Source organism: Plectropomus leopardus, chromosome 17 (genome assembly GCF_026936395.1).
Source record: "Plectropomus leopardus strain MGB_pleo_1.0 chromosome 17, ASM2693639v1, whole genome shotgun sequence".
NCBI lineage: Eukaryota > Metazoa > Chordata > Actinopteri > Perciformes > Serranidae > Plectropomus > Plectropomus leopardus.
In genome coordinates, this window is record NC_142192.1 from 33,979,037 (window position 1) to 34,000,079 (window position 21,043).

General features: G+C 40.4%; 4 protein-coding genes across 4 annotated transcripts; 1 reads left to right on the forward strand and 3 right to left on the reverse strand.

Annotated features, from left to right (window-relative positions):
- Window positions 1–518: 518 nt before the first annotated feature.
- LOC148186747 (uncharacterized) lies at window positions 519–1,868 on the reverse strand. The gene has a single exon (XM_088090699.1). The coding sequence runs from the start codon at window positions 1,455–1,457 to the stop codon at window positions 657–659; it is 801 nt and encodes a 266-aa protein (XP_087946825.1). The 5' UTR covers window positions 1,458–1,868; the 3' UTR covers window positions 519–656.
- A 1,607-nt stretch (window positions 1,869–3,475) lies between these two features.
- Window positions 3,476–7,161, forward strand: LOC148186748 (uncharacterized). Its single transcript, XM_088090690.1, has 2 exons — window positions 3,476–3,904; window positions 5,187–7,161. Exons 1-2 carry the CDS (start codon window positions 3,712–3,714, stop codon window positions 6,386–6,388), a joined length of 1,395 nt encoding a protein of 464 aa, XP_087946816.1. The 5' UTR covers window positions 3,476–3,711; the 3' UTR covers window positions 6,389–7,161.
- A 1,570-nt stretch (window positions 7,162–8,731) lies between these two features.
- Window positions 8,732–13,950, reverse strand: LOC121965342 (uncharacterized). The gene is made up of 2 exons (XM_088090663.1): window positions 13,782–13,950; window positions 8,732–12,231 (listed from the first exon to the last, which is right to left on the reverse strand). The coding sequence occupies exons 1-2, from the start codon at window positions 13,843–13,845 to the stop codon at window positions 10,568–10,570; spliced, it is 1,728 nt and encodes a 575-aa protein (XP_087946789.1). The 5' UTR covers window positions 13,846–13,950; the 3' UTR covers window positions 8,732–10,567.
- Window positions 13,951–15,809: 1,859 nt separating this feature from the next.
- cart4 (cocaine- and amphetamine-regulated transcript 4) lies at window positions 15,810–18,839 on the reverse strand. Its single transcript, XM_088090707.1, has 4 exons — window positions 18,688–18,839; window positions 18,428–18,590; window positions 16,773–16,856; window positions 15,810–16,204 (listed from the first exon to the last, which is right to left on the reverse strand). Exons 2-4 carry the CDS (start codon window positions 18,566–18,568, stop codon window positions 16,097–16,099), a joined length of 333 nt encoding a protein of 110 aa, XP_087946833.1. The 5' UTR covers window positions 18,569–18,590; window positions 18,688–18,839; the 3' UTR covers window positions 15,810–16,096.
- Between the last annotated feature and the right edge of the window lie 2,204 nt (window positions 18,840–21,043).

Sequence of the window (21,043 nt, forward strand, 5' to 3'; positions counted from 1 at the left end):
TTTTATCACAAACGGAGCAGCTGAATGGTTTCTCCCCTTTATGCCTTTGCAAATGTCTCTTTAAACATCCGCTCTGTCCAAAAGAAATTTCACACATTGAGCAGCTGAAAGGTTTCTCTCCTGTGTGAGATCTCATGTGTCTCTTCAGATATCCACTTTTACCAAATCTTTTGCCACAGTTACAGCAGCTGAATTGTTTCTCTCCTGTGTGGATTGTCATGTGTATCTGTAAACCTTCACTCTGTGTAAAAGATTTCATACAGACTGAGCAGCTGAAAGGTTTCTCTCCTGTGTGAGTTCTCGCATGTCTCTGTAGATGCATCTTGCGACCAAATTGTTTTCCACACTCGGAGCAGCTGAATGGTTTCTCCTTGACTTGATCATTATTCAGAGACTTTAAACCTGACTGAGGTTCTTTGGTCTCCCTCCAATCATCACTGTCCTCAGTCTCAGGTTCAGAAGAGTCTCCAGTCTTGTCCTCAGTCTCTGGTTGTAAATGTGTATCTGGATTTGAGTTCCTGTCTGGTTCTGGTCCTCCACAGTCCTCTCCATCAACGTCTTTCTTTATATCCTCAGTCGGACTCTGGTGAAGCTGTGAGGACTGACGACTGACACACTGATGGTTTCTGAGCTGATAAAGCCAGGCAAATCCTTGGTCACAAACACTGCAGGTGAAAAGTTTCTCCCGTGTGACGTGTCATGTGCTGTCTCAGATGAACCTTCTGTATGAATCTTTTACCGCAAACTGAGCAGCTGAATGGTTTCTCTCCTGTGTGAGTTATCGTGTGTCTCTTCAGATCTCCTCTGCACAAAAAGCTTTTATCGCAAACGGAGCAGCTAAATGGTTTCTCTCCTGTGTGAGTTCTCGCGTGTCTCTGTAGATGCATCTTGCGACCAAATCTTTTCCCACACTCAGAGCAGCTGAATGGTTTCTCACTGACTTGATCATTTTCCAGAGAGTTTAAACCTGACTGAGGTTCTCTGGTCTCCCTCCAATCATCACTGTCCTCAGTCTCAGGTTCAGAAGAGTCTCCAGTCTTGTCCTCAGTCTCTGGTTGTAAATGTGTATCTGGATGTGAGTTCCTGTCTGGTTCTGGTCCTCCACAGTCCTCTCCATCAGCTTCTGTTTCCATCTGTTCAGTTAGTCTTTGATGAAGCTGTGAGGACTGAGGTTTCTCTTCATCATCTTCACTCTTCACAGGGACAGGAGTGAATGGGAACTTGGTGATATCAGCCTCCTCCAGACCTTGAAGCTGCTCTCCCTCCTGACTGCTCCACAGCTCCTCCTGCTCCTCTTTAATGTGTGGGGGCTCTAGGTCCTTCTGGTCCTCTTTAATGTGTGGGGGCTCTGGGTCCTCCTGGTCCCCACTGGAGGGGAGAACCTCCTTTTTACTCTTGATAGCTTTGTGGACATCTAAAGGTGAAACAGACACGCTGTCATTCATGTGAACCTTCATTCTTTGATATACGTGTCCTTTTCTACAAAGATGCTCTGCTGATCATCTGGTTCGCCCTGAGTCCCAAACTTCCCCGAAGCTTCATCCACACTGACCCATTTTTGTTATAAAACTCAAAACTATTGCTACATTCACTCTGAGAATCCACACTACCCTGCATTTCATAACCCTTAAAACAGAGACCTTTGAAAACGTCGCTGATGCTGTTTTACTTTGAAAACTTCAGATTTGGTTTCGATCTGAACAGGTGGAAACAGACACTTTAGGAAATGTACATGCAGACAGCCACAGCTGCGTCCTCATTGGGTCTTTTAAGTCCTGATGCGTCAAATGAAAACTTCATGGCTCAGTCTACGTACCTTTTGTGATTTAAGTGTGAATAAAACATGTTAGTGTGGATGAAAACATGTTGTTTTCTTTAAAAAAAAAAAAAAAAAGAAGCCCTTTTTTTTCGTTGAACACAATATTTTGGGCAAACGCGTCAGTTCTTTTCCCAGAGTCGCTCAGGGAGGCTCGAGGAAACGCGGGTGAGCGCCTTTGTTTAAATGACACGTTTTGGACTCTTATTGTGAAGGCTGACAATGCTGAACATCCGGGCAATTCGCGTCTTTTGATCGAGAAAGTTCCTCCTCGTACTCTGCTATCGTTCTTTCAAACAGCCCAAATATCTCTTCAGCAGCCGCAGTTAGTCGCTGCTTCACCAACGCTCTCAGCATTTGGACTTTACACATTTTCACACTTTATCAACACAACAAAGACTCTCTGCTAACAGACGGCTCTGCCCGACGCCATCTTCGTCAAACTGCGTCAAGTTACACGCAGGAGACAATGCTGCTTCCGGGGCACAACAGCTGCTCGCCTTCACAATAAAAGCCCACAAGGGTTACTGACTGCAGGGAAATAAAAGAATTATAATACACAATTCTAAGAATGACATTTATTAAACTTGAAGATTCATGGTCAAAATATTCTTAACACAGCTTCCAAATAAGGGAACTATTTGTGAGAAGGGAGGAGTTTGTGCAAAAAAAGGGGGGTATTTTTTTTGTCTTTGGCAAGGCATACAATTTTAAATTACCATATTTTGTATAACTTCTTCCTCCTGTTTTAAAGATAACATGCCTTTCAAGAGTTTACATCTTTAGAAAAATTTATTGTTTTTTTATACACATACATACACATAAACATTTTCACTGGATCGGAGGACCGAGCCGTCGCGTCCCTGCAGCCGCTCCTCGAGCCCCGACAGGCGGCCGCAGCAGCTCCCGCCCCCCGCTGACCCGGAGAACAAACATCCGGCTCCTCCAGACCGCTGTCAAAATAAAACTCGTGCTGGAATACTAGAGTGTAAATACTGTATACTGTTTATATGATCTGTATACTTAATATACAGTTGATGTACTGTGCATACTTTAAATACAGTTTCGATGCTGTGTATACTGTATGTACTGTTAATACCATATGCATAGTTTATATACTGTGTATACTTTATATACAGTTTATATACTGTGTATATTTTACAGTTTGTTTGACGTGTGATCAGGGTGTCAGCGCCTCCTACTGGCAACCGGAAGTGAGCCTTGTAACACAGTAATCCTTTGATTTACTGAAAATTTACATGGTTTGGTCTAAAAATGATGTCAACCAGATGACTGGGATGTGTGTGCTCTCCAGCGCCACCTAGTGGCCTCGAACAGTAGTGCAGCAGATAAAATATCTCACTCCAGGGTCCAAACTCTCTGTGTGGACGATCCGACTTCACAGAAATAAACGGCCACGTCAGTCCCACCCGGACTATAATAGATCCATGATCACACCAGTAACCCCGACCTGTGTGGAGGCGCGACGGCCTGTTCATCGCTGCTTGCAGCTTTAATTATTATAATTATTGTTATTATTATTATTATACTAGTTTTACATTGTTGTTATTTAAAGAATAACTATGTAGAATCTGAAAGAGAACCTCTATTACTGTTCGCAGAGACAATGGGCTTTTAGTTTGAAGCCCAGAAGTTCACATGGACCGGAAGTTTTTGTCCGGGTAACCTGGAACAAGATGGCGTCTCGTCGCTGAGAGGAGTCCCGTTATTTTGTTGTTTTTGTGTTTAAGTGTTATTTTCTCTCTCCTGTGTGATTCTCCTGTCCTCCTCCCGCTGACGTCATCTCCAGCTGGACCGCAGAGCTGCCGACGTTAGCTTAGCATGCTAGCTGCAAACGGACTGTTTGATGTTTGGGAGAAAAAGTTTGTGTGAAAATGTGTAAAGTCCAAATGCTGAGAGCGTTGGTGAAGCAGCGACTAACTGCGGCTGCTGAAGAGATATTTGGGCTGTTTGAAAGAACGATAGCAGAGTACGAGGAGGAACTTTCTCGATCAAAAGAGGAGAACGAGCGACAACGGAAACTACTGGACGCTGTTTTCAACCCTCAGCTCCGGTTACACAGAGCAGGTCTGTTTACCTGAGGGACTGTTCTCTATTTATCACAGCGGGGCTGTTTACCTGAGGGACTGTTCTCTATTTATCACAGCGGGGCTGTTTACCTGAGGGACTGTTCTCTATTGATCACAGCGGGGCTGTTAGTGGAACCTGTGACATCAGGGTTGTCATACATGTTTCTAGGATTTCGTGACCTCTCGAGAGGGGACCTCTCCCCCTCTCTCCCCCCTCTCTCTCCCTCTCTCCCCCTCTCTCTTTCTCTTTCCTTTTTTGCCATGATTGTATTTCATTTGTTATTACGACATCTTTCGCTCGTCTGTCCGCCCTGAAGAGGGATCCCTCATCATCCTCTGCTGCTCTTCCTGAGGTTTCGTCCTTTTTTTCCTTCGTTCTGGGTTCTTTTTCGGGAGCTTTTCTTCGGTGATGGGAGGGGAGGGCAGAGGGAGGGTGCCTGCTGTAAAGCCCTCTGTTTTGTGAAAATAGGCTTTATAAATAAAATTGACTTGACTTATCGGATAGGAAGACATTTCTCGGATTTAAGACTTTCTGTGATTTTTGGCCGTTTAACAGACTCGGCCGAGTGAACGCTGTGAGGCCGTTTGATGCTCGGTGATCTGTAACAGATTTAGGGGCCGGTTCAAGGCAAACCTGAGCCGGCCCTAACAGGTGAACTTCACTGAGTTATCTCACTGATCTGTAAGAGTTTAACAAGGGGTTAATGAGCTGTGATTAACTCTTTACAGGCCGCTTTAATGTTACACACACTCGTATTGCTCTGCCCACTAATGCACTTTTCAAAATAAAGCTTTAAGACATTTTATACATTAATGTGACTTTCTGCTTTCATGGAGTTTATTTTTTTAACCAACTTTAGTCCTGATCACAAATATTCATGAAATCCAGAATTTTGACCCTTGAAATGCCATTTTTTTGTCATGGTGCCACTATGTTTTTAGATGGGGAAAAATATTTACAATATACTATATCCTAAGTACATTAAAAATGATCAAAAATGTCAGTTTGAATGGGTTTCAATGGAGCATTTTTTGACCTGAACAGTCTGAATGTAACTATTTAGTTTCCACAGTGTATTTTAGACTTATTGTAGGAGCTGAGCTGCAAATTCACTGATTACACTCAAATACACAATCTGGACTACATTTAGGACACATGCATCAACACACACACAGTTATCACAACAGGAAGAAGAAAAGAGACTAAAATGAGACAAACACTAAAGGGTTAAATGATCAACAACATTTCTCTGTAACGTCTCTGTATGTGTTTCCTGCAGACGTCCTCCCTCCCTCCACTGTGGACCAGGAGGACCCAGAGCCCCCACACATTAAAGAGGATCAGGAGGACCCAGAGCCCCCACACATTAAAGAGGACCAGGAGGACCCAGAGCCCCCACACATTAAAGAGGATCAGGAGGACCCAGAGCCCCCACACATTAAAGAGGACCAGGAGGACCCAGAGCCCCCACACATTAAAGAGGAGCAGGAGGAGCTGTGGAGCAGTCAGGAGGGAGAGCAGCTTCAAGGTCTGGAGGAGGCTGATATCACCAAGTTCCCATTCACTCCTGTCCCTGTGAAGAGTGAAGATGATGAAGAGAAACCTCAGTCCTCACAGCTTCATCAAAGACTAACTGAACAGATGGAAACAGAAGCTGATGGAGAGGACTGTGGAGGACCAGAACCAGACAGGAACTCACATCCAGACGGATACTTGCGGCCACTCAGTGAGGTGAAGACTGGGGACTCTTGCGTACCTGAGACTGAGGACAGTTTTGACAGTGATGTTTGGAGGGAAACAGGAGAACGTCTGTTTGGTTTAAACTCGTTTAAAAACAGTGAAAACTTGGACGGTCTTTTAGGGCGTGGTTCTGTCAACAAAGCTTTGAGCTGTTTCGATTTCAGGACGTCAGGGTGTCCTGAGGACAGAGAGGATTGGAAGGAGACCAGAGACCCTCAGCTAGGTTTAGATTTTCTGAACAATGTTGGCGTCTCTGTCAGTGAGAAACCGTTCAGCTGCTCTGTGTGTGGGAAAAGATTCGGCTTCAAGGGAAATCTGAAGCGACACATGATCACTCACACAGGAGAGAAACCGTTCAGCTGCTCATTTTGCGATCAAAGATTTTTGCAAAAAGCACATCTGAAGCGACACATGATCACTCACACAGGAGAGAAACCTTTCAGCTGCTCACTCTGTGATAAGTCTTTCACACAGAGTGGATCTCTACACACACACATGAGAATCCACACAGGAGAGAAACCATTCAGCTGCTCGGTGTGCGGCAAACCTTTCCGTGAACGTGGAAATCTGAAAGCACACATGAGAATCCACACAGGAGAGAAAAGGCTCAGCAGCACAGTGTTTGGCCAAGGATTCTCGTGGCTTTATCAGCTCAGACAGCAGCAGTGGTTCGCTCGTCAGTCACAGTTTCATCAGCCGGAGAGGCTTGGCGTCCCGCCGGAGGCTCAACTCAGCCGCTGAAAACAACGTCATCTGGACTTTGCAGAATGTTCTCGCCATAAGCCTAAAATAAGAATGAATCGCTGATGAAAAAAAAATAATTTAAATTACATTACTTATTCTGAATATTTTAATCAATTTCAATACAAACTTTTGACGTTATCAATATGACTTCCTTCTCTCCGATGTTTAGTTGACATCACCTCGCACCGCTGCAGCTCCGCCTCCTCTTGGTCTCACTTCCCAATTTATTTCATTTCAGTTCAGCACTTCATCGCCATGGGAAACACGTTTGCGGATGCAAATTTGAAAAAAAAAATATATATATTTTTAATAAGTCATGACTTGCTAGAATGAAGAAATGTTTCTTCTTGCACTTTTTTGCATTTTGAATGTGTGACGACTTCTGAGTGGTTTTCACGCAAGCACTGCAACGAGAATATTATCTTCATTTGAGACGCACCGATTTATCGGCCGATTTTCTCATTGTTGACCGTCAACGACCTATCAGCAAACAGGATGACATCACCGACGGCGGTGCTTTTGTGTTGTGTCTCGGGCTAAAAAGCAGGGCCTCAGGCGTCCACTCTTCCCGGGGACCAACGAAGATTTAAAAGAAGAAATTCATTCATTAAAAAAAAGGCCTTAGTTGGTGTTACATTTCTTCACAGCAATATGACATGGTGACGTGTTTTAAAGGTGATATCACAGGCTGATTGATGAATTTGTTGTTGTTATTCTTATGTTATCGCTTTGTAATATTTATCTTCTAATTAAAAAAAACATAAAATTCATTGCCTTGATGTCAATTTTTCTGTGGTAACAAGAATTATACAGTATATCAATATTTTTCAAAGTATTGTGTCAGAATAACAAAGTCCAGTATTGTGATTGAAACACTACAATGAACACACAGTTGGTTTTTTTTTCTGGATTCATCAATTCATAATGTATTTGTTATTCATTTACGTTGTGATTAAAAAATAGGTATCAGAGATTCCATAAAACTCCTAATTATTATTATTTTTCTTAATATAGGTAATCAAATGAGGGAAGTTGCAGTTCTTGCAAATAACCACCGGGTGTCTCTGTTGTCACATTAAAGGGGTCAGTGAAGTGTGTGTGTGAGTGAGGAAATGTGAGTGAGCACACACACACACACACACACACACGCACACACACACACACACACACACACCGTCTGTACGCTCAGGAGTGTGTGTGTGCAGGAGTGGGTGTACACAGTGTGCGTGCAGGTGTGTGTGTGCAGGTGAAGTGAATGGGACTGTCGTCGCTCCTTCGCCGTGTTTTTCCCGCCTCCTCCGGCTCAGCCTCCACCTTCCAGCCGCCTGTCTGCTCCCGTCTCCCCGCTCCTCCTGCTCTCCTCCCCGGGCTTCTCCTCGGTGCTCACTTCGAGTGGAAAATGGAGGAAAAGGCGGATACTCCCAACGACCTCCTCGCTAAGAAAAACTTTCACCTGTCGATGAGATATTTTAACCGCAGCCAAACTTCACCATCGAGTTGGAAAGGTGGTTAAACGTTTGTGTTGCTGCATATTTCCGGTTGAGTGTTTAAGTTTAAATCACTGAAAACTCCATATAAATTGAATAATAACTCACATTATTATTATATTACTGAGGATAAAGAGATCCGCGCTGCCAGCCGCTGTGTCGGAGATCCGCGCTGTTAGAGATCCATGCTGCTGTTTGTCTCAGGCTGCTGTGGGTCAGTCACTGTCATTCAGGACGATGCCACTTTGTTATCAGATTCTGCAGTTGGGTAGTTGACAAGAACTAAAAACCAAAGTAGACATTTTTTGTTGTTGTAAATTGTAGGCTATGTCAAATTATATATGGTGGTATACTTGATATGTAAATAACTCAAAACTCATTGAGACCCCATCCATTTCCTTATTTATTTCACACTATATACACTTTTTTTGTGTGGTAGTCCTAATAATTGTTCTCTGTTGTAACATCATTTGTAATGATAATATTTAATTCAGTGATTGAGATCCGCACTGCCTTCGAAGATTCCTTCAGAGATCTGCGCTGTCTGCCTCTGTTGGAGATCCGTGTTGTTGGAGATTGATTAAAACGTTTATGTTGAAACCGTCTGCAGAGATTTTAACACACAGAAACGTCATGTTGATGTTTCGTGTGTCCAAAAATAAGTTTTATTTTGTACAATGATGGAACTTTTAATAAAAAAAAACTCTAAAAAAATTAAAATGTATATATATATATATATATATATATATATATATATATATAAATTCTGTGTCTGAAAAGCCAGAACAAAAAAAAATATATCTTGGAGTAAATAAAGATTAAACTGTAAATAATTTTCAGAGATAAACAAAGAAAGTGTTTATTTACATTTATTGAAAGAGTTAAATAAGAGAGCTGTAGTTACAGCCAAAAGTCAAACGTGAAATGAAACATGATAAATCATCAGCCGACACTTTGAGCTCATTAGTTTATAAAACGTAAGTGTAATTCCACTTCCGGCCACTATATACATTTTGCATTAATGCATGGCGCACTTCCTGGTTTAAGGCTTGCGTTAAACCCAACAGAAGAAGAAGAGGAAGCGGAAACGGGATATTGAAGCGGAAACGGGATGTTGAAACGGAAAAGTTTGAATGTTTTTGAGGGAAAACGCGACGCTGCGCTCTGCGGTTTCAGGCTCTTTTCTCGGATATTTGATCAGCTGACTGAGCGGAAACACGAAGGTACCGTGTCCTTTCACATGTGATCACGTGATGTCGCGTGCGTGTTTTAACGGCCTTAAACTTTCAAAAGACCCGCTGACGTCAGCCGAGTTTTAAAATCGTCCGTATTTTTGTTAAAAGTGAAGGAATCATCATCAGTTATGAGTTGCGGGCTGTTTGGTGCTGTGGCGTGTTGGTTGGTTACTATATTTTTGGGTTTTTGGTTGTTTTATGTTGATTTTTGAATAAGATATTTAATAGTATTTGATTGTTTTTTTTGTTGACTGATAGGTGAATTTATTTTTATTGTCTTTGATTACTGTTGTTAGTGTAGTTTGGTTTGTGTATCGTCTCTTTATTCAGTTATTTAGTTCCGCCTGGAAAACAAAATAACAACAAAAAGAGTGAGAATTTCGTTTATTTGTTTTTCTGTGAAAATCAAATATTGAAAAAAGATGCTTGTTTTCTCATTACCTGCTTGAAAGGAAAAATCAAATAAATGAGGGAACTAAAACAAAATAAGTCAGATGTCAAATCATTTTTGAGCACTGGGGAGGACTCGTGCTTTTATTTTGGCTCAGGGGAGGAGCCTTCGACTTCAAATGGTTTTGTGTTTATTTTACAACCAATTTTTAGTATTTATTAGTCACAGGAGGCATCACTTTGTTTTCGTTAGCAAAATTTGGTTTTTAGACTGAAACCAAATAATTTTGTGATACCAATAAAGACGGTAATTTAATCTATACTTTTTTTGTTTATATTACAGATGTTATGAGTTGTTTGACATTTTTGTTGTATATATTTTTGATATTACAATGTCTGAATATTTGAAAGAATTAAAAGTCTGTTGCTGTTTGAAAGGGTGTATTTGCAGTATTATGCTGTTATCGTTAAACCAAGTTTAGAAAGTATGTTTTCATTCAAAAAAAAAAATTCCTACGTAGTAAAATCTTTGGCATTTTCTTTTCTATTCAAATTTTAATTAAAAAAAATTACAACTACACCAAAATAAAAGCCATAAGTCCCTTCACAGTGCGTAAAGAATTATTCAACATGCCATCAGTACTAATAACAAACAACTGCAAATATTTTAACATCACTATTCAGAATTAGTTAAAAAAAAAGGTCTTTCAGGGTAAATACGGAGCCAGAGGGCATAAACAAAGCATCAAAATAGAACTTTTTGAGTTTTTATTTTATTTTTTTCGACGAAAAGGCGTAACATAAAATGGTATCAAATAGTATGGATAGCAGCTGAATGCACATTTTGTTTAAAACTTTTTCCACAATCAGAGCAACGAAATGGTTTCTCTCCTGTATGAATGCTCGGATGTTGCAAAGTTCCTTTCTAACTGAAACTTTTGTCACAAACTGGTTCTCTCCTGTGTGACTTTTCATGTGTGTCAAATTGTTCCAGCTGCAGCTGAAATGTTTCTGACAAACAAAACTCTGACTTCAGAATGTTGATCAATATCCCAAAAAATAAATTAAACACACACATGATTTTTGACAAGTGACTTCTTGTTGAATCCTTTGCCACAAATGCTGCATTTATAGAGTTTTTCTCCTGTGTGAATTGTCATATGTTCTGTAAGATGCACGTTCTGTTTAAAACGTTTACCACAAATGGAGCAGCAAAACGGTTTCTCTCCTGTGTGAATTCTCATGTGTGTTTTCAGATTACCTTTCAGACTAAATGTTTTGCCACACTCAGTGCAGCTGAACGACTTCTTAACGGGTGCCTTTTTCTCGGTTTGGCTTTGACGAAGCTGCGAGGACTCGCCGACACACTTGTGAGTTTTAAGCTGCGTATACCAAGTGAATCTTTTGTCACATGCGCTGCAGCTGAAGCGTTTCTCCTCTGTGTGGACCGACATGTGCAGTGTCATACGTCTTTTATGCGCAAATCTTTTATCGCAAAATGGGCAACTGAATGGTTTCTCTCCCGTGTGAATTCTGGTGTGCAGCTGCAGAGTTCCTTTCTGGCTGAAACTTTTGTTACAGAATGAACATTTGAACGGTTTCTCTCCTGTGTGAATTCTCATGTGTGCCAAAATGTTTCCGCTGCAGCTGAAACGTTTCTGACAAACGGAGCAGCTGAATGGTTTCTCTCCTGTGTGAGTTCTCATGTGGCTCATCAGATGGTCCCTACGGCAAAACGTCCTCCCGCACTCGGAGCAGCTGAACGACTCTTTTTCAGAGTTACATCTCTCAGCGTTCAGAGAGTCAAGTTCAGAGTTGAACCCCGACTGACGGTCACTGACTTCAGCCTCCGGTACTGAATGTTTATCGTTACTATCTGGTTCTAATTGACTTTGGGGGTCTAAGTTCCCTGTTCGTTCTGGTCTTGTGTGAATGTTACTTTTGATCATGTCACTAACGTTGCCTTTGAATGTTTTCTTTCCTGTGTGGATCCTCATGTGTCTGCTAACGTCTCCACTGTATCTAAAACTCTTTTTACAGACAGAGCAGCTGAAGGGTTTCTCTCCTGTGTGAAGCCTCATGTGACTGATGGAGTTTCCCTTCTGGGAAAACCTTTTACCACAGAAAGAGCAACTGAACGGTTTCTCTCCTGTGTGGATTCTCATGTGTGCGTTGAGATGTGGCTTGCGGCCGAATCTTTGACCGCACTCAGAGCAGCTGAACGAGCGTTCGACAGAACTGCAGTTAATATTACCGACAGTGACCTCGATGCCCTGCAGGGAGTTTAAACCCGACCGAGCCTCTCCGCTCTCGTCCCAGTTCCCGTCGCTGAATTCAGTCTCACACGAGTCCAGAGACTCGTCCTCACTGAGTGGCCGTAAGTATCCGTCTGGATGTGAGTCCCTGTCTGGTTCTGGTCCTCCACAGTCCTCTCCATCAGCTTCTGTTTCCATCTGTTCAGTTAGTCTTTGATGAAGCTGTGAGGACTGAGGTTTCTCTTCATCATCTTCACTCTTCACAGGGACAGGAGTGAATGGGAACTTGGTGATATCAGCCTCCTCCAGACCTTGAAGCTGCTCTCCCTCCTGACTGCTCCACAGCTCCTCCTGCTCCTCTTTAATGTGTGGGGGCTCTGGGTCCTCCTGCTCCTCCTGCTCCTCACTGGAACTCCACTTCTCCTGCTCCTCCTCTTCACCAATGATCACTTTTCGAACATCTGAAGGTAAAACTGAAACATAGACAGACAGCTGTTAACTCTTTAAAACACTTACACTATTCCCCCCGACATGCAAAAATGCGTGTCCATCAGTAAAGTGCTCTAAAAATATGACAGAATATTATTATTTTATTTTTTTAATTAAATATTTAAACAAAGAACTACAGTCCTGATCATAACTACCAAATGTTTGTTCATTTTCAGAAAATTAACCCTTTAAAAGCCAGTTGTTGTGATGATACCACTGATATTATCTGATGAAAAACAAAACACACCACAATTTATTATTTTTTTTTAATTAAACCTGGTCTGGACGGAATATTTTTAAAATTTTCGCAGGCTGGAATATGTCATTGATTAGCAGCATCGGGGATTTTGATGGGTTTTTTTGGGGCGCCACGTCAGTTTTTAGAAAAATACTTCCGCTCTTCCCCCTCACACGCAAAAATGTGTCAGTTAATAAAGCACCATAAACATGTGACAGATTATTATTAGTATTATTTTTACAATTTTACAAGATTAACCCTTTAAGTGTCAGTTTTTGTGAAGATGCCACTGTATTTATTACAGAAAAAAGCCATCAGGATGAAAATATTGTAATGTCTTTGAGGTGAGGGGGGTGCTCTTTCACAGTTATTACAGGCTTCGTTATGTTTGTGATTAACTACTAATAATTAGTATTTCATATATTCAGAATTTTAACCGTGTAAAACTAAGTACATTTACTCAAGTACTGTACAGAAATAATAAATCCAAGGGACTTGTACTCTGAGTATTTTCATTTTCTGCCTCTTTGTACTCCTACTCCAGCACATCCCAGATGTTGTGGTGGCGTCTGAGCGCCCTCTACTTTTGTTTTAATAGAGCAACTTAAGAAATTACTCAAAATTAGCAAGAAATATGAAAAAATAGGAATGACTTCAAAAAAGTGCTAATATGCAAAAGAGTGCAAATATTTTCGTGACAATATTTTAAACATGTAAATATTATTATTACATTTTCTGAAATTTTTCCTGTTTTTAAAATATCAGAATCAGAACCTGGCTTGGTGTTTTGGTGCAAAACAATTACCAAAGAGGAAGAATAAATATAATAATAAATAATTTCCCTCACGGGTTCAATAAAGTATTTCTGCTCGATTCTTTTCTATAATAACGTTAAAAAAATGGGATATAAATTAAAAATATAGAAGCAATAAGAAAATAAAAAAACAAATATAATATACAGAACATAAAATGTACAAAAAGGTGCGATGGAGGAATTTTAAAGACGTGCAAAAGTTTAAGCTGCAGTGCAAATATCTTCAGTATATATCTATTTATACATCTACAGATAGATACAGTATATGTGTGTGTGTGTGTGTGTGTGTGTGTGTGTGCGCGCGCGCGCCCTCTTTGACACTACGCTGATCTTTGTTTCTCCTTCACGTGACCAAAAAACAAAATAACAACAAACAAAAGCTCACAAACAGGAAATAAACCCGTTAGCTTCAGGAGCTAGCTGCGGCTAACAGGCTAGCGTTAGCTTAGCATCATCAGCAGAGCAGCAGGAAGGAAACAAACCTTCTCCTCGCGGCTTCGTTTCCGGTTTTAAAACCAGCTCCAGTTGTTTCCGGTGTCGGTCCATCTCCGACCAACCGAATAACGCGTCGGTTTTCTGCCGGTGTTTGATTCAGCTAACGGCTTCTCTCCGCTGAATGCTCCCGGTGCTCCGCTCCGGAAAACACGCACCATCACTTCCGGCGACGGATGTCAAAATAAAATCCTCCATTTCTTTAATTGTGTGATCAGGTTTCATCACACCTCTTCGTTTTATGATTTACATTATTATTATTTTTAAGATAATGGTTATAATAATAGTTATTATTATTATAATAGTGATAATACTACTACTAATAATAATAATAATAAAGATTATAATAATAATAACAACAACAACAATAATAATGTTAATACTAATAATAAAATAATAACAGTAATGGTAATATTAATAATAATCATCCACCTATTATTGTCTGCAGATCTGCAGTGTGTGTGTGTGTGTGTGTGTGTGTGTGTTGATCTGTGTGTGTGTGTGTGTGTGTGTGTGTGTTGATCTGTGTGTGTGTGTGTGTGTGTAATGAGCATGTGTTATCTCGTTAGTTAAATGTCATCCTTCTCTGTGATCCTCACAGATAGAGTCCTGTCTGTCCTTTCAAATTAAAGGTCCTGTGGATCAGGCGTCGCTCGTCTCTGATTGGACGGCGGCTCAGACTGATGAAGACAGTAAAATACACGTTTTGTTCACCGAGCGACAAACAAACACACGCAAAAAAAAACGATCCACAGAAAAGACAGGAAGTAGAACTATAAACTAACTCAGGGTCAAATTAAAATCTCACCCTCGTGCTAATTAACCCTTCTTGGCAAGACGAGCCGCACGACTACTATAAATATATATATATACATATATATATACGTGTGTGTGTGTGTGTGTGCGTGTGTGTGTGTGTGTGTGTTCGGCTGCTCGCAGACACAGTGACTACATGTCCGCGTGCTGTGGGGGTCTGATGAGCTCACTCTGGTTTAGTTTGATGGTTGCCTGCAGCCACACAGCCGTTTCCAGGTGTTTCCAGGTGTATCCTGGCGTATTCTGGTGTTTCCAGGTTTTTCCAGGTGTTTCCAGGTGTTTCCAGGTGTTTCCTGGTTTTGCAGATGTTTCCTCGTCACTCTGTTTTTAAATTTTAAATTTTAACTTCGTCCCCGAGCGACGGATCAGAGATGTTGATCTGAGTCAGAATTACTTCTTTGAAATCACCTCCTGAAACCTGTTTCATCCTGTTATTATTTTTTTAATTGCTGTTGTTGTATTTGTTAATTGTGTTTTTTGCATTTATGTATTTATTTTAAGATGTATTTTTTTGGCTTTGATGCCTTTATTGGACGGCAGGACAGTTTAACGCTGAAAAGCAGCAGAGGTCCTCTGTACATGACTGAGCTGCTGCCCGGACTTATTTTATTTTATTTTTACACATTTTATTTATATTAATTGTTGATATATTGACATTTTTTATGGTGCATCTTATTTGTCCTCTCGTTTAGATTTGACCTGAACTCGACTGTAGTTTTGTCTGCTTTGTGTCCCGTCACTGTTTTTACTTTGTTTGTCTGAGCACTTTGTAAGTCATTATTATTATTATTATTATTATTATTATTACAACAATAATAATAATTTTAGTTCATTTATTTCATTTTATTTCTATAATCTTTTTTTATGACCATTATTATTATTATATCCTTCCTGACTGAGTTTGTTTGTCCTCTCGTCTCCTGATTCCAGCAGGTGGGACAGTGGTGTGAAGGACGTCCTGCTGATCTGGCCTGATGGACTGAAGGTGGACGGACAGAAAGACGTGAGTCAAAAACTTTATTTGTTTTCTTCGGAGATTTAGAAGTTAAAGGTGTTTTTGTTCGTTTGGTCGTGTCTCGTATTGGAGGACAGACTCAGCGATGAGACACCCCGGGTGTCCTCAGACGGTAGGGACGGCCCTGCTGTATGACTCTGAAAACACGCGTGTTCAGGTGTGAACGATGATGTCATCGGAGCCGAGCAGCTTTATGAAGAAACTTTATTTAACAAAAATAAATGAATCTGAGGGACAGACACCGAAACCTCAAAACAAAGACAGAAACATGCAGAGACACGTCCACGTGAGACAGGTGAGACAGGTGAGACAGGTGTGTGTGTGTGTGTGTGTTTGTTCTTCTGTTGTTGTGAGGACATTCACTCTGGTCCTCACGTCTTCAGAGTTTAAAGATTCAATTTCAGGCTGAAGGTCAAAGTCAGGACACATGTCCTCACAAGTACAGAGGACCTGTGTGTGTGTGTGTGTGTGTGTTCAGTAGCAGCGCAGGAAGAAGGTGTTACAGGCTGTTCCTCTCAGACAGTCGCACAGTCGACCGATTCGAGGTCCGTGTTTCATCGCACAGCGCTCGCCCACATCACACTGAGACAGAGACAGACGGACAGAGACAGACGGACAGAGACAGACGGACAGAGAGACAGAGTTAAAACATTTCTATCAGTTGTGTATTTAAAAAAAAAAATAAACCAAAACTTTGTCAGATAATATAAAAACATTTTACTCAAAAACATAAACATTGTTCCTTCTACTAATAATAACAATAGTGACAGAAATAATAACAATGATGATGATGATAATAATCCTGATCATGTTAATAACAATGTTAATGATAATAATTTTAATAATGATAATAACAATGTTAATAACAATAATTTTAATAGTGATAATAATAATGTTAATAATAATAATTCTACTCTGCAGGCACAGATCAGCAGAGTTTGATTCTCGCTGACATTAAATTGAGATCAGAATCTGAGCAACATGTGAAGGAAGCTGTGATAAACCTGTCAGAGCAGAAAACACACACACACACACACACACACACACACACACACACACACACACACACAGAGGAAATAAATAAATAAATAAATAAAGAGACAGATGATGAGTCACATGACGGCGTTTGGTTGATTGACAGCTGTCTCACCCGCGGGATCACGCTGGCTTTCTTCTCCACTGAGAGAGCGACGCTGCTGTCAGCTTCATCCAGGAGACCCTGCAGAGCTTCAGCCTGCACACACACACGCACACATGCACACACACACACACACGCACACATGCACACACACACGGATATTATGAATTATTTCAAATATATTAAATTTATGTTTGATAGAAACAGAAATTTCTATCAGCTGATGGACGGCCAGATTTGGTCCACGGGCCGCAGTTTGACCCCCGATGTGTTGAACGTAATGTAACTATATTTACATGTTACCTTTCAGCATAAAAGCCTGCAGTGACGTGACTTTGATTACAGACACACACATCTTTGATTTTAACCCTTTATTTTCTGCTCCAGTTTCTTCCTCTGCTCATAGTTTTATTGCAGAAAAAAACATAAACAAAAAAGCCCTAAAAAGTTTGGAAAATAAACCTAATATATAGATGTATTTTAGATTTTCTGTAACATAATTTTTGAATATACAATTATTATAATTAAAAATACAGTTTTATGGACATTTGGATAATTTTTAAAAATCTCTCCCTCACTTTTAAAAACAATTTTTATGTAATTTTCGTGTCACCTTTTACTCATTTCATGCCATGTTAAGTATAAATTGTTCAGGTTTGAAAGGGTTAAACAGCCCGTGAAAAAACGCCTGAATGCAGCACAAGAAAACTGAAATGGATCCAGATTTCAAAGGGTTAAACACTTCTGACGTTGTCGTTTTTAATGACACGGTTTTACCAAAACATTATGTTAATCTGACGATGTGGCGCGGATGATTTTTAACACTCCTTCTTTTTATCGGCTTAATTCATTCAGATAATGTGAAGATCTTTTTTAAATGTTGAAGCACGAACACAAACACGAAAATGATGAGTTTATGTTTAATCTCCTCATTTAATCACCTCGTTATGAGTTTATCATTTGACTAAATCTCTTCACTCATCATCTTTAGTCTCTAATTTTATCTTCATTAGTTTTATTTTATATTAATTACTTAATGACTAACATCAACGTTTTTAATTAGAGACCAAAAATTAACATTTTTAAATTCAAAATCATTTCCATTTGATTTCATCCATTTCGAGCATTTCTTTAAATATTTCAATTTGACAATTAAAAATTTACCATCATTTATTTATTATTTTTTTATTTATAATTTCATCACATTTTAATTTTCAGTAGTTTGAATTTACTGCCTCAGCAGCTCCACAATAATTCTTTAATAATAAAATAATAATAATGAAAAGACATTTTTATAACATGATTATGCTAATTTGATTTCATCATCAATGACATTTTATATTCTAATATGTTAATCTACAACCATTTGACCATCATTTATTGCCATAATAATATAATTATAATAACAATACATTTATTATTATTAACTTTTAAAACATGATTTCACTAAACTTAATAAAACTGAATTAAAAGAGGACAAACTCTAATTAATTAGAAGTCTTTAACTTCATCATTATTATCATTATCTATAATATTATTATTATCTATATTATTATTATTATTATTATTATTATTTATTAACACTAATTAGAAGTTAGAAACCTCTAACTTCATTTCAGAATAAAAGCGTGAGGCGCAGAGATCCTGTGTGCAGACAGATGACTCACCAGCTCTTTGGTTGTGAGTGCGAGGACGGGCTCGTCCGGCGCAGACGGCAGCTGGTTGTCGGCTGACCTCTGACCCTGACAGAGTGCTGTCAGAACGGACAGACAGACGGACAGGTAGACCGCGGCGCGTACGCTCTCCATCGCCAAAAATACTTTTAAAAACCTAAAAAAAAGAAAACACAGATAATTCTATGTTCTTAACATTTCTGTCATTTCTTGATAAAATCATGAAGAGTTCGGTTGGACGGATGTGAACTCACGATTAAACGCCGCAGAAATATTGCAGGAAATATTGTCTTCCTCCTCTTCGTCTGTGGTCCTTTTCTCCGTGTCCTCTCGCTCTGCCAGTCGTCTCGTCTCCTAGGTGGACTGTGTGTCCTCCGCTGTGCTGCTGTATTTATACGCTGCGCTCCTCCTGCTGTCACGCTTTATTCATGGACTCACATCAGATAAGAGCGAGCCGGCGCGTTCACCGTGATGGATGATGCGTCTGCGTTTTAATATTTAACAGTTTACATGAAAACGTGGACGCCTGATGCACGGAGGTCAAAGGTCAGACTGTGACTCACGGCTGAAGGTCAGACTCGGCTCGCAGGAGACGAACCGTCCGTCAGAGTTTTCCTCTTAATGACCGTCAGAGGACGCCATTATTGATTCATTTCAGCTCGTCAGGGACACACTTTCACTCTCGTTGTGTCTCTTTGTGGCTGTTTTGTATTCGGATGGTCATTTTGCATCTTTGTGTCTCATCGAGGTCATTTTGTTTCGTGCTAATTTTGCATCTGTTTGTAGTTGTTTTGCATCTCTTCGTGTTAATTTTGCATCTGTTATTTGGTGGTTTTGTGTGTCTTTGTGGCATTTTCGTATCCTTTTGGTAATTTTGCATCTTTTTAAAGTTCTTTAGCATTCCTTTGTGTCTATTTCATGTCTCTTTGTGTCCAGTTTGTGTCTCTCTGAGGTGGGTTTGTATCTTTGTTTGCGCTGCGTCTCTTTGTGGCCTCTCTGCACTGGAATTTTGCATCTGTGTCTTATTGAGGTCATTTTTTTCTGTAGGTGCTCTGTGTCACTTTGTGTTTTTTTGCATCTCTTTGTGACCAGTTTGAGTCTCTTCAAGCTCGTTTTAGTAGTTTGGGGTTTCTTTGAGCTCTTTTCGTATCTCTGTGGAAGTTTTTTGTCTCTTTGTGGCTGCTTTGCATTTTCGTGTTTTTGTTTGTGGTTTATTAATTTTATTTTGGGCTGTTTCGTGTCTCTTTGTGGTTGTTTCGTGTCTCTTCGTGGTTGTTTCGTGTCTCTTCGTGGTTGTTTCGTGTCTCTTTGTGGTTGTTTCGTGTCTCTTCGTGGCTGTTTCGTGTCTCTTTGTGGCTGTTTCGTGTCTCTTTGTGGTTGTTTCAGTTTGAAATGCTGCGGCGCCGAGCTCACGCGTGCGTTGATTGCTTCAACGTTTTGAATTAAAATAAAAAACTGGCGCTCCTGTATTTGTTATTTGTGATGGGAGTGATCTGAGCGTTTCCGGTCTGCGCCGCGCTGACAGAGAGCTGCTGCTCGCTGTGACCTCAGAGGAGCCGCCGACAGCTCGCCTCTCCACCCGCTGATTAAACCGGCGCTGCTTCCTGTCAGAGGTCAGAGGTCAGAGGATTCGCTGTCAGTGTTTCGTTTAAACATTGAGCGGTACGCTGCGGTCTGACCTCGGATCAGGACGCCGTTTTAATGATGACGAAGGAGGAAAAGCGTTTGTGCCCTTTTCTGGGTCTGATTTGCATCGGGAGGTGACCTGCGGCGCCGCGTGTGAACTCGTTCTGTCCGCCGCCGCTTTCATCTCAGCTCTCATTAACGGCTAAATGTCAGACAGCAGCCGCAGCGTCCGCTGACCAACGGACAGATCAGATTCTGGAGTTTAGGTACGGTAGTTTATTAATGACAGCGGCTGAGATCCTGTGTTAAAAAAACGGTCACACAAAAACTTTAAAGAAAGAAACCTGCCAAAAGTTTTTAAAGAAAAAAATTGTATTCCGTTATATTGTATTCGTATATTGTGTAATTCTTCTTTTTTCTTCCCAAAAAAAGGAAAAAAGAGGAACTGACATTTTTTAAAGAAAGAAAAAATTCTTTAACATAAAAAATTGCCAAGAAATTTTAAAGACAAAAAAAATATTAACTCCAAAAATGAAAAATAATAAAAATCGTTTTTTTCAAAGAAAACAAAATGCCCCAAAATTTCTCAAAAAAGAAGCTATTAATAAAAACAAACAAAAAAAACCTTAAATGCGTTTTGAACAAAGAAAAAATGCCTTTGAAGGTATTTCATGCTGAAAAATGACTCGATGTGCCCCCCCTCCTCTCATGAATATCTAACCGTCCCTCACTTTGGACGCTCTGACTCACCTCGGAGACGCCGCGCTCGTCTCTGCACAGAGACAACAGCTCAGGACACATTTCCAGACGCAGACGTCAGAGCCGACAGTCGAGGCTGACGCCGACATCACACACGCTGTTTATTCAGGGGAACCACAGAAGAAGACGCAGGACGACCTCGTCCGCCTGCGTCTCTGCGACCTCTCAGCCTCACTCACAAACACCAATTTATTCACATAAAAACGCTATAAATCAAATATCATA